Source organism: Lathamus discolor, chromosome 5 (genome assembly GCF_037157495.1).
Source record: "Lathamus discolor isolate bLatDis1 chromosome 5, bLatDis1.hap1, whole genome shotgun sequence".
In the NCBI taxonomy this organism is placed as follows: domain Eukaryota; kingdom Metazoa; phylum Chordata; class Aves; order Psittaciformes; family Psittacidae; genus Lathamus; species Lathamus discolor.
Genome location: NC_088888.1, coordinates 19882243 through 19895629, shown reverse-complemented (window position 1 = coordinate 19895629; position 13387 = coordinate 19882243). Strand labels below are relative to the sequence as shown.

At 35.6% G+C, this 13387-nt stretch overlaps 1 protein-coding gene across 2 annotated transcripts in view; it reads right to left on the bottom strand.

Annotated features, from left to right (window-relative positions):
* The window catches only part of ZFAND3 (zinc finger AN1-type containing 3), a 142386-nt gene that overhangs the window by 108884 nt on the left and 20115 nt on the right, over window positions 1–13387 (bottom strand). Inside the window, exons 1-2 of one of the 2 annotated variants that reach the window (XM_065680019.1) lie at window positions 3446–3504; window positions 1568–1608 (exon numbers count right to left, since the gene is read on the bottom strand). In XM_065680019.1, the coding sequence (XP_065536091.1) occupies window positions 1568–1595 (28 nt within the window). In that variant the 5' untranslated portion in view covers window positions 1596–1608; window positions 3446–3504. Of the gene's footprint in view, window positions 1–1567; window positions 1609–3445; window positions 3505–13387 lie in introns of those variants that run through there. The other variant, XM_065680018.1, reaches the window with a different exon arrangement.

Sequence of the window (13387 nt, the reverse complement as noted above, 5' to 3'; positions counted from 1 at the left end):
GGAAATCCATTATAAAAAGATATGCTAAAAATATTCCATTAACATTAAAAAATGATGACATTGAGAAGTTCTGAGTTTCTACTCAAACAGAACTGGTTATTTCAATGCTACTTGTTGAAAGAACCACAGTTAAGAACTAAAAGACAGAGTGTATTTGTCTTTTCCCACAATACTTGGTTTCGTTTCAACATGCAGTAGCTTTTTAAGTTACTCAAACACTTTAAAAGTCTTAAACAACCTAAGTGAAGCCTTGAAAATTTTTAAAAGTAAGCCACCCCCCACTGCAAATCACACAAATATTTTGGTATCATTTTGTATTCTTACAACAGGAAAAACGATGACCAGAATTCCAGAAGAATTACAGAATAGAAGCCAGGAACTTTTCTTCTTGTTAAAAACAACCAACAACAACAACAAAATAGTAAAAGCAAAATAACAGATGCTTTGCTTAATGCCTGGTCTGCTGGCTGTGAAGTTTTGGGTATTCTATTTGCCTCAGAATATGAAGGGAGGGCTATTTTGATATCTCATTATTAGAAAATCCACATTTCTGAGGTACATGAATGTAAGTTGTTTATAGTGCTAACATGAACATAACAGTTGTACTGACTCAAATCAAAGATCTAGTAGCTTGTTTCTCACTGTGGTCAGTAGGGAAAGAGTACAAGGGCAGACTTGCACTTTCTTCAGTATACCCTTTCTGGTGATCCATGGCTTTGGAAAACAGCCAGAGAAATACATGCATAATTTTTCTGAACAGCCTTTGATAATCTTTATTTCCCATGTGTTTGTTTAATGATGCAATGCTGAACACAAGATCTGAAAACTACAAGTTCAAACTTATTTTTGGTAAAGAAAAAAAAAAAATCTGAAATAGCTTTAAAGTTTAAAAGAAAAAAAAATCTGAACTTTTTAATATTGCATCTGTTCCCACAAGAGAAATTAAAAATCATGAACTATGACAGTAATTTAATTACAATTAAAAATTATTTTATGATACTAAATAAAATAGAAAGGCATAGCTAGAGGATGAAAAAAGGAACAAGGTCAATAACAATTCCTAACATTTTACATACATGACCTTGCAATAACAAAACTATATGCAACAATTAGCTTACTGAAGAGCTACTGATGACTTAATATTCAAGGACTGCAAGTTAAAAAGAAATAGAACAAGACGTGTTCTATAACAACTTTTAATTTTTTACCCATTTTTCATTTTTAACCATATTTCAGAGATTATCAAAATAAATCCTACAAAATTCCAAAATACAATTCAGACTTATGCATTTTGAAAGCCACATCATCCATATAGGAGCTGTGCTGACAACAGAGCTCTGTAGTTCAAAGGTGCTCCAGAACTCCATAAGCCTCAAGAACAAGGTTTGATTGTCACACTTACACAAGAAGTTCTTGATTAGCAAATAAACTAAGCACCAAAGTGAGGAAAATCTGATTACACATGCACACTGAAGGAAGAAAAACCCATGCGCAAATCCCAAAGGAGATGCCAACAATGTGGTTTCGATAATCTAACAAAAACACAAGAACCTTTTACTGCACTTACCAGCAAAGCATTTGGAACAGAGATTCATAGTCTTGCTGGACCTGGGACAAAAATAAAAAAAAAAAAATAGAGCTAAAAAATTCATTATTATTCTAATCAATACAGGGAAGATTTCTGGGGAATGAAGCAAGAATATATAGGGTATGAACTTAAATCTTACTAGCAATCAAAGACAAGTGGCTAGAAGTGGCTGGACTAGGAACAGGGTCAGGGGAAGAGATCTCATACAGCAATCTCTTTCCAGTTTAAAGAGCTTCCATAATATGATTTCCACACATTTACTCATATTTTTAAATAAGCTCACTTTACCATTCAATGTATATATTAAATACTCATCATTCGAACCTTTCTACTGCAATATGATAATAATGATAGACAGGAAGAGCCAGTACATTCCACTTGAATATTAGACTCCCCTTGGCAACAGCTCTGCAGTCCTGACAAATCCTGAATACAGTACAGCAATGGAGAGATTAAATTCTTGCACTTATAAGGACACAGACAGATGTGCTCTTGGAAGTCTAACTGGAATGGCTTAAGAAGTTATTACCTCAAGCTGTTCATTACTACCTTCAGCTGCATCCAGAAGTAATTTAAAATAACCTGGCTGACTCTGCACTGACATGGACTACGATAGTTCATATGATCCATTAGAGAGCTCTGAGGGCAGCAGCCTTCAGCTGAGAGAAAAACACTTGGAGAATGACAGCAATCTCTTAAGCCTCCCAGATGTCTCCAAAGTGTTTGTGCAATTATGTCACAAGTGCTCACCCTCATAAAGTCAGTCAGCTCACAAGAAGAAAAATTTTAAAGAAGTAAAGCTATAGACCTCTCCAGGGCTACCATGAAACTATCCAAAGCAATATAATGTGGGAGAACAAGTTTCTCCCAGTTTACAAAGAGTTCTAACATCACAACATCTCCTTTACAAAGTGAACTGAAGAATATTCTCAAGAGCTCTCTAAGTGTTGAAATGTCTTTAAGAGCAACCCAGCTTCTGTGCACACTGCCCAGTATTTGATTTGTTCAGCATGCCTGAATCAGATCTGCCATGGCATATAAGCATTAACATCATCCTGAGCAGGTCTGAAAGTACATACTGACAGGCAAGGTTGAACCAAAACTGCGTCTATGCCTCCTCAGGGCAACCTGTAGCTGGAACATATTATTTAGCTGAATTAATTGCATCTTTCTCTTTACCGATACACATGTACAAAACCAACTGAAACTACCAAAACAGTTGTTTTCAATGTCCAGGCAAACATAGACAGAATTTTGAGACCTGCATCTTACAATATATAAATTATAAAAAACAAACTGCTTACTACCTCAAGACAAAAAAAGTTGTCAATTTTTTCAAAGCAATTTTATCAGAAATTAACACAACTGTCAGAATTATAGAATTCACACACACACACAAACACACCTGAGTTTGCAAATGGATTCTGAATGACTTTCCAGTAACAAAGTAAATCCAGACCTGGTTAATCATATCTCAGTCACATCAAAACATTATAGATGCTTTTCAATTCATGCACATTTGAAAGCTGCTTTACATCAGGCTCAAGAATTCTAGAAGAACACAGTTCACTGCAGATATGAGACATAAGCACTTGTCAGCTATAACAAGAGCCACAGACACATGAAAGCTAGTTTTAAATGCAAACAGTATGTGCACAGGAGAAAAGTTAATTTCCAGGAAAAGAAAAGCAGAACAGCATTTGTAGCCATACAAATACATCATCAAGTTGGTATATACCCAAAGATTCAATATCTATGTTGACAGTCTGCACAGATTATCTACCTTCAGAACTGCAATTAAAAACAGCATGGTGAGTCAACACCTACAGCATTAGTGTGCTGCAGTTCAGTACTCACTGCTTATGGGTTAGACCTTCTGGAGCAGCTCAATATGCCAGGCAGGAGCTTCTCTGCAAAGCCATTAAACCCCAGGGGCAGCAAAGAAAAAGAAAGGCAGAGTTCAGATGGTTCATATTGATGACATTGGAATGGGCAATGACAAATGTTTTCACTGGTATAATCAACCATCTCAGCTGTTAAATATCAATCCAAAGCCTCATAATATTTACTTATCAGCACATCAACAATGGAAAACACACACAACATACAGCTATGCGGAAAAAAAAGAAAAAAGAAAGACTGCCATTTACTCGTAACACCCAAAACCCCCAGATTTTCTGAAAGGACAGTGCTGTTGGACAACTGACCTGGTGAGCTAATAATAACTTCAGTTCACTGTTCCTTTCAAAGCAACTCAAGTCAGTCTGAGGCTGCTACTTAAGATGAGAATCTAAACTTTGAGTGGCTTTTTTTCCTATCTTTTACAGTCACTTATGTCACTGTAGATCTATCAACATTACACTAGAACTAAGAAAATGGCTTTTTTTATTAGAGACAGTAACACTGTGGATCAACAATCAGCCCCCTTCTGAAAGTGCAATATTTAAGTAGAGCAAAAGCCTTGCAAGAAAAATGCATTAAGCAGTTTACATACATCAAACTTACTAGGTATTATCTGAGTCATGTCAATATCTGCCAAGTAAAATGTATGTTTTACAGCCTTTGTTACGCTGTGAATCCTTCCTCTCATCACCAAGATTTCCTCTTTGCAGCAGGCAAGGGCTCTCTCATCAGTTAAAACTGAGCAAACCTGCATATTGCCGTTTTCTCTATGAAGTAAATCTTGTCAAGCACATCACTGTTTTACATTAACTATTTCCTAGTGACCCCAGCATTCACCAGAAGCTTATACTGCCAGGCAGAACAGTTAAAAAACGTGGACACACTAAGGTAGTTCCAAGATTTCTCTCACAAAAGTCAGCTTTATGCTTAACAGTACCTAAACTAGAATTACTACACTATACACTTTATATGTACAATATCCCTAGAAAGCCAGCTTTATACTGATAATTTACAACCTCCACTTGTACATAATTTAAGCTGATATTCAGGAAGACATTCATATTTATGGATAAATCAAGTCAAATAGAATGGTATTATCTCAAAGACAGAACATAAAGTTAAACCCTATTTGAAGGTACTTCTATCTGTCAAAAAGAAACCATTTAACTAAAGGGTGACACAAAATTATTATGGAGATTGGAAATCACAAGGTGAAGCAAGCTCAGAAGGTCAAGTGGCAGAGCAAGTTAGAGACAGAATATAGTTCAAGCCAGCTGGAAAACCCCAGAGGCTACAGAACGACTGCATGCAACAGTTCCACAGAGCTCAGTGTCTGAAACAAGCGTAGGTATTAGATATGCTTCCAGTGCCACAGAAAAAAAAACAGACCAAAAACAAAAAAGCCAAAAAAGCCCACAACCAACAAGACAAACATTCCTTTAACACAGCCATGAAAGTAACAGCAAGAGGACAAAGTTTACAGAAATGGGAAATCCTGTAAGTTGCAACATATTTATACTTTAAGCAATAAATAAATCACATGTAGTGATAAAAATTAAAAAAAAAAAAAAAAAAACAACACATTTGAGGCTATACAAACCATCTTCCCTTACTTACACTGTGGTCTCTACAAACCTCCATAGCAAAAGAAGCTATTTGAGCCTTTAGACAGATGCACACACCCCCCAGTGTCAGGTCCTAACTTCAGTGAGATTGTCATCTGCATCTCCAGTTAAAGGTGAATAATGTAAACTGACAGCCAGAAAGAGGCATTCAATATCAAAAATAACATACTTCAAATCCTATGTATTTATAAGTAACTACTTAATAAAACGGAAGAGACTACTTCCCCAATTTCACTTTCATATAGTACTTCCAGTACATTCTCACGAATGGTGCCTTATCTACTCTGCTAAAAGCACTCCAAGCTATTTACTTAAATTTACACCCTACACTACTAATTACTTCTTTTCTTTTCTTGCCATTTGGCAGTATACCATTGTGAGGTACCATCCAAATCAATGCACATTCCACTCCATCTTCATGGGAAGTTGCTTTTTTTTTTTCACTTCTCCCTCTCCCAGTAAACGATTTTATCAATACAAAACCACATCTAGAGCATGAATTTTAAATTCTAGCTATAAATATCAAAGACAAGATTGTTAGACATACAGCAGTTTATCAGAATGGCCAGAATATAATAAAAAAACCCCACCAAACCAAAAAAAAAAAAAAAGACAATCTCAACCTGAAGGTTCAAGAACAAATTCCATGCGTAAATTCTGTACATTCAAAGTTAAAAAGAGATATACAGGAATTTGTCTGATCTCAGGACTCTCAGCACTCAGTCTCCCTAACGAACACAATTTTCTGCCAAGAAACTTAAGATAGGCACACCTAATATATGCTGAAGTTTTTGTAATAAAATCCATTTTCCAAAACATTTTCCAGCAGACTCTCACACACTTCCTAGCTTCCTCATACCATATTTAAGGGGAAAGAAAAAAAAAACAGCAAACCAGAAACACTAGAAACTAATACTAGCTTAACTCCACACAAGTGCAAAAGGCTAATACAAATGCTCAATTTCATCTATATTAGGATTGTATTTGTAGGTTTCCCATGCTTTTTAATAGTGAACTAGTATTACTAATGTAGATGATAACTAAGAATCGTGCAACTGCATCAGACAAAACACCAAGTAAAGATTCTAATACAGGTACAGATCTTCAGTGCTTGAAAAACACCAGAATAACAGTTATTCTTGAAAACAATTTTTCTTCTGCTGCCTTTTGAGGATAGAAGAATAAGGAGTTTGGAGAAAAAACGCTTTCATACAGCATGCATGCATTAAATGTTTAAAGATATTTAAGCCACAGATACTAATTAAGTATGACTGCAAAAACCCAGCTTCTACATTTTTATTGGGAACAAGGTTTTCCAGCATATCTAGTGATAATACTTTACGATTCAGAAGTTCCCATGACTTGGTAGCAGGAAAATGTACCTGCTTCAGCAGCACTATAATTGCATTGGTGATTAAACACACCGTTAAACGCTTCTTGGTCCCCTTCCAGTACAGCAATTACAGTGGGATCACAGTATCACCACTGTATAAATAGATCTTCACCCCTGAATGATACCTGTCCAATAGTGTCAGGTGTTGAATGTTTGAGAAACATTAACTTAATGACATGATTCTTATTAATTAGTTAAAACTACAAAGAAGCTTCCTCTCTATACATTCAGCACATACTGTTTCATATATCTGGCAACTCAGAACAACTATACATATGTTAAATCAATACACTTATAGTACTGTAGTTAATGGCCTGTCACCATTTCCATTATAAAGCAATTTTCAAAGGTTTATAACTCTGCTGAAGAATTCACTCGGAGCTGAATCCTGGCACACAGCAAAAGTAAAACCATAGCCCACATAGGTTTACTTTCATCTAACCAGACTAGAAGGATTATAGAATCAACTAGGTTGGAAGAGACCTTTAAGATCATCAAGTCCTACTTATTAAAAGAAAACTGATCCAATTCTGTATTTCCCTTTCACTTTTCATCATTCACTTAGAGCATGTAACACTTCACCTTGTACAGGAAGGAGGTTAATTAGACTGTATTAATAAGACCTTCAATTGTCCTTTGAAAGTTGTGTATCCTGTACAATAGTTACTGAAGAAAGCCATTTCACTTCTCTAGATCAGAAGTCACCTCACTGGTTTCATATATGCTGCACATTTAATATTTACAGTTCCTCCTTAATTTATTATCTTGCTGTGGGGACATCAGCAAGGGATTTTTAGACATTTTAAACAATTATTTTTATCTTTATGACTGAGGCAGCTCAATTATTCTTCAAGAATGATGTATGCCAAAGTCTTTTTAAATAAAAGAACAGTGGAGCACATCAAAACCAGGTAGACCTGTAGAGAACTTGACAACCAGCAAGAGATTTTTAAGCAAAATAAAATCTGAAATTAAATATCCCATAAATGCAGTCAATGTGCTCTACTTCATCAGCTGTTCTATACCCACATGCTCAGTGATAAGAATTCTAGTTTAATTAGAAAAGTGATATCAGTAAGATTTTATAATTATTACTATTACTAAAGGGCACTTTTTTTGCTTGGAAAATACATTAATATTCTGGTTTTGGACTCCTCATTTTCACCGCAAACAATTTAAGTGGTGTTTATCATTTCAAGATTTTTGGTAAGCTGCTGAAAATGATGCTTCAGTTACTGAGTCACATGGTCATAAGGACCTCATTATCCTGACCTCAATATGAAATTAAATGGAGGGTAAACTTTATGCACGGCAGAGCATACTAGTGCAAAGCCCTTCTGGCAGCTTTCTACACTCAAAAGATACACTGATGCATCCCAATGAAGTAGCTGTATCCTGATTTATTATTTTTCATCAGTACCTGCGCTCAGCATTCTTTTAAAACCCTATGCACTTTTCATGCTTTAAATACACAGATGCTGAAGTGCTTTGTTGACAATAAGACCTAAGAGCACAAATACACAAGTAAGAGGGGAAAATGGGGAAAATACACAGTAAAAAAGTAGCTCCTTAGTCTTACAAAACATATCATGGGCTCTGACACAGAAGCACTGATAAGAGTTCCAATTCAAAGCCTCCTCCAACAATTTGTATTACAAACTGCAAAGAATCCAATGCATCTAAACAAGGTAAGACAGTTCGTAAGAATGTAGATCTGACTCAACTGGGTTTCTAGCTGAGCTACAAAGTTGGTACCCTCCAGTCAAAACTAAATGCTTCATATTCCCATGAATACATGCCTCTACATTTCCCTAAAAAAAAAAAAAAAAAAAAAAAAAAAAAATCTCAGTGGCAAAATCCTATACCAAACATTCCTCTGCAACTCTTCAAAAATCTTCACAGACACATGCTGCCTACTATCTGAAGGACAGTAAAAACTGAAATACTAAGTATTAACAGAGTCCAAGAGGCCTTTAGTAAAGTAGAAATAAAATTTGAAAGTTCTGATCTACCCACCTTCCATCAATTCCTCAAGGACATTATTTATGTGCACTGTAAGTAATAACTAACACTGCCCTATGACAACACAATCATCATCTTCAGATTTACAATGTGAAATCACATTATCTTTTCCTTCAGATCAGACACTCCAATGCTCCGCAGATAAGCAGCAGTCAAAACCCCATTCTATTTGTGTTATTCCTTTTACCAGAGGGTAACAAATACTAATAGTAAAACATTCTTAGAAAAAACAGAAGCTGGAAGAAACAAATACAATAGGAGTAGGAGTACTGAAGTTTTTTAAGTAAAAAAAGCACCTCAGATACTCCATCCCAATTTTTTGGGGGGAGAAAGAGGGGGAAAAGGGAAAGTTACTTGCAAAATACAGATTTAAAATGTGCGCATTTCCGATCTGATAATAATATTGGCTGCTGCCAATATTATTATTATTATATATTCAAACTTCTCATTAACTACAGTGAGCTTATAGGTCTTACCTTCTTGTATTTCTGTAACAATAAGATTTGGTTCAAACAGGGAACAACTGAAGAGTAATAAAGCTGCTTCAAAAACAGGATGAAAAACTTCCATTCTTTTAGTAGACAGTATTCTGGTCTTTGTCATTTTCTTTGATCACATGCTAACCAAAGATAACATGCACCTGACTCACTGAATAAAACTGTGCTTTACTGATTTCTTCCCCAGAGAAAACAAACTCCTGAAAACAAACACCTGATAAAACAATAACTTTATGTAATGGGGAAGTTGACTGTGTATATGTCTGCATATTTAACTTTCCATGCACATGCCCTGTTTAAGTAAATAATGAAAACAATAAAATGAAACTATTTTGAGTCATAATATGTAAGCTTCGTTAATAACTATACAGATGCCTTTCATTTTTTCTTCTATACAGATAATCTTTCCCTTCTGTTTCACAGCTATATGGTCACTACCAGTCATTGCATTGAACAAGAAGTCAACATCATCAGGTATATCCTATAGGCACTGAAACAGAATGAACGTAATACAGAAAAAAGCAACACAGACCAACCACACAAGTGTTGCATTTGATCTTACAGAAAACAGTTTGCTTGTTACGGAGCAGAACTGGCATTTTTTACACTACGTTATTATGAGTTTATCTTATTTTATTCCACCTTTCATCTCTCTGTATCTTTTCAAAATATACATAAAAACCTGCATCCCTTCAAATTCCAAAAGGAAAACATCAATTCATTCCCAAATAGTCAAGATTTGGTAGCTAATACATCTAGCTATCTTAACATCCAAAGTGCTGGGGACCTTGTTAGAGACCTCAATTGTTTTGTTTCTGACTGTGATCAAGAACTGTTTTGTCTTCTGCAGGTTTAACTGCAGCATGCCTGAAAATTGATCCCTTGCATTCCAGAATGAGCATCCGTAGCCAGGGAAGAGCAAATATCAGAGTAAAAGAACAGATCCACAGATAACTTTTAGGTGTCTTTGCCCATACAACCTGCCTTTTGCACAGCAGTTTAAAAATTAAAAAAGAAACAAAACCCAGGGAAATTCTCTTCCTCCACTATTACTGACTCATTATTTTCACCCTCCCAAATCTCTTTATCAGAGACCACGATAAACAAAGCAAAACACTAAACTGGATACAGAAGAAAAACAATAGCAAACAATAACCTAACCTAGTGTACCAGTTCGGGACAATTATTAAAATAAATTATACTGAAGGGATTAAAAGAAAATAAGTATCGTAAATGTCAAAATGAAACACAGATAATTATAGGTAAACACCCTTATTTTGCTTTTAGCACCTCATCACAACTATTGGAAGAATGATCTCACTCTAAACTTGACTACCTTATTAAACTTAGTGTAATTACTCTGACACATGAAACGGTTCAGAAAAGTGCCCTCACCTATACAACCTGCCTGTTGTTATGTATGTAAGCTGAGGAAAGGGAAACTCCATTCTGCCAGCTGAAGCAATAAGGGACTGAAAAATAAGCATCAGAAGACTACACCATCTGCTACCATGTCAGACTGTATAGCTCTCAAATTATTTACTAACAGAGGAGATCACACAAACTGAAGCTTGTATTAAGTCATGAATAACACTGCAGTATGCATTTTTTGCTTTCAAATTTCAGGTGTTATCTTCTAAACAGAGAATAAGAAAGTTATAAAGCATGAACATCAAAAACTATGAGATTGAAGATCTGACATTTTAGCATACTACCTCATAGGCTTAAAGGACTCACTACTTGAAAATTGTTTTAACACTCATCACTGTAAAAGTTTCTATGCTGCTACTATTATCCCTGACACGGAACAAAACACTGCACACAATTCCTTATGCTGTCAATCAGTACTGCTCCCAATCTACTACAAACATATACAAACCATCTCCAGGCATCTTCCAACTATGACCCATCAAACCTGGAGATCCCCAGAATTTGTTAAATTAGAACCGGAAGCATGAACATGAAACCCTATTGCTTATTTACTTATCAGCTGAAAAGGCAGTCAGATCTACAACAGTATTCTCTAATCAGAATTCAAATCTGTATTTTCTTTAAGGTATTAAGGCGATTGAGAGAGAAAGAAACACTGCAACTTAAAAAATCTCTTTTAAAAATAGCACATTTTAAGCATTCTTAAAATCACTGATTTTCCCTAGAGAAGTTCTTGTATGAGCTACGTATGGGTTAAGCTGAGTATCCAAGAAAGACCAGCTGTGTTCCAAAGTGTTCTCCACTAACACAGGGGGTTATTTAAAATATTCCACCTGTCTTCTCTTGAGCACAGCCTACGAAGAGCTGGCAAACTGGTCCAGTGTCTAATTGACCTACTCAGAGAAAGCCATCTGGACTCCCAACCCCAGTTAGCTCTTGGCTTAAAAACTCTGCAAAGTAATTAAAAAAAAAAAAAAACAAAACAAAAAAACCAGACACGGCAACACAAAAATGGCATAGGAAGCTGGAGAGACAGATTGCTCATCTTACATTAGATGGTGCTGCCTTCCCCTTGGCCTTCACACATAGCCAATGTCAGAAAATTATACTGACTGTTTATTCAGCAAAAACTCTGTTGACCCTATATACTTACAGATATACCACAGGTATAAACACCTAATGGGTTATACCTCGACCCCTAAGATGACAAGAGATGACAAGGCATCACAGAAAGGTACCCACATAGGATCAAAGTTAGCACAGCGCCTTTCTGCTGTATTGCAAAATCTCCATTCTCTGGTTCTCTGCCAGTTTGCACTGAACATTTATAACTTTTTAGGTACTCGAACATCTGCGAAACATTTTATAACAACTCAAGCTATCAGCACACAGGGGTTCCTGTTGTTGTAAACACTGAATCAGCTAAACCACTAGTAACACTAATGAGAATTTACTGTATAAAGAAAACATATTACAGAAACCAGGCACCACACTGCAGCACCAATGGATGAGTCACAGTAGGGCTTATACCAAGTTCAGAAGATCATCCCTCAGCTCTGCAAAATCCAACATAAATCAAGTCTACTTACATTTGCATTGCAAGGCTGCAGTGAATGCTATTTGCAGTGGGCATTACTATAGGATAATCCAGCCTGCAATGTCTGCAAATAAGTCCATAGGGAACAAACACGACTTACAAGAATCAGTTTCTGTTATTAAGAGCCTATCAGTAGTACATAGCAACTAAATACATTATTGATGTGGTGGTCTTGTACGTTATTCATAGAAGGCAAAATGCTGATTAAGAAAAACAGGATAAATCTTGTAACACTACAGGGTTCAGTACCACATATGCAAAACAACCCAGAAAATTTCCCCAGTAAATAAAGTCTGAGTAATCTACATAAAAATGTTATTTGATTGCCTCCTTTTCACACTACATGACAAGAGTTCTGGGATATTTTTTCCTGCTTCTCTTTTCAGCATAAGAATTAGCAAATCAGAAGACTTGAGAATGAACACATTGGGATTCTCACAAAAAGAAAAATCCACACATGAACCCAACACAAAAAAGCAAAACACCACCACCAAAACAAAATAAAACCCACATGAAACCAAACATGAATATTTAAACAGAATAAGAGAGGCATTCATAAAATGCTGGAGCAATGCTGAAATTAAAAATACTGTATATTTCAACTCGCTTCCTGTTCCCCCAGTAAATGTTTGCAAGAGCTCTCGCTTCTGCTCTTGAGACTTTATTAAATTCAACAGAAGCAAAGAAGTGGTTTGACAGTCACAACAGTTCTACTGATAAATTTCAAAGCCTTTAAGTGTCTCTATAAGGTTAAAACAACAACAGAAAAAAACAAAAGAGACAGTTATAAAGTCCCTTTTTAAAAATGTACATGGCTCAGGCTTTTCAACTGGCCAAATCTTCAGGCTAAAGAATTAAATCTTCCTCAAAAATTAATTTGTGGGTCACCTGAGAATTAAAATTATCAGAATAGCTAAATACCAATAAAACTTTTAATTTCTTATGCATCACACAAGAAATGACCAAATTTAGTTTCCCTATATCCTGAAGTTTATAAAAAGATATCACAGCTTATTTGCAAAAGTCACCTATACAGATTAAATTTTTCAGTTCATAAGAAAGTACTAAGGCATGGCTCCAAAGTAAGTAATATGTGTGGTAAGTAAAATGTGGTGGTCTTGTTATATATTAATTACAAAATTATGCATTTATGTAATAACTGATCAAGTTGGGAATGTCCCTGCTCATGGCAGGGTAGTGATGAGCTTTAAATGCTCTTTCCCACTCAAACCATTCTGTGAACATATAAATAATATCCTTAACTTATGGCTTGTAAAACTTGCTGTCTGGAAGCTCTAAATTGACTGGACATGGTATAGGAGACAAAACACT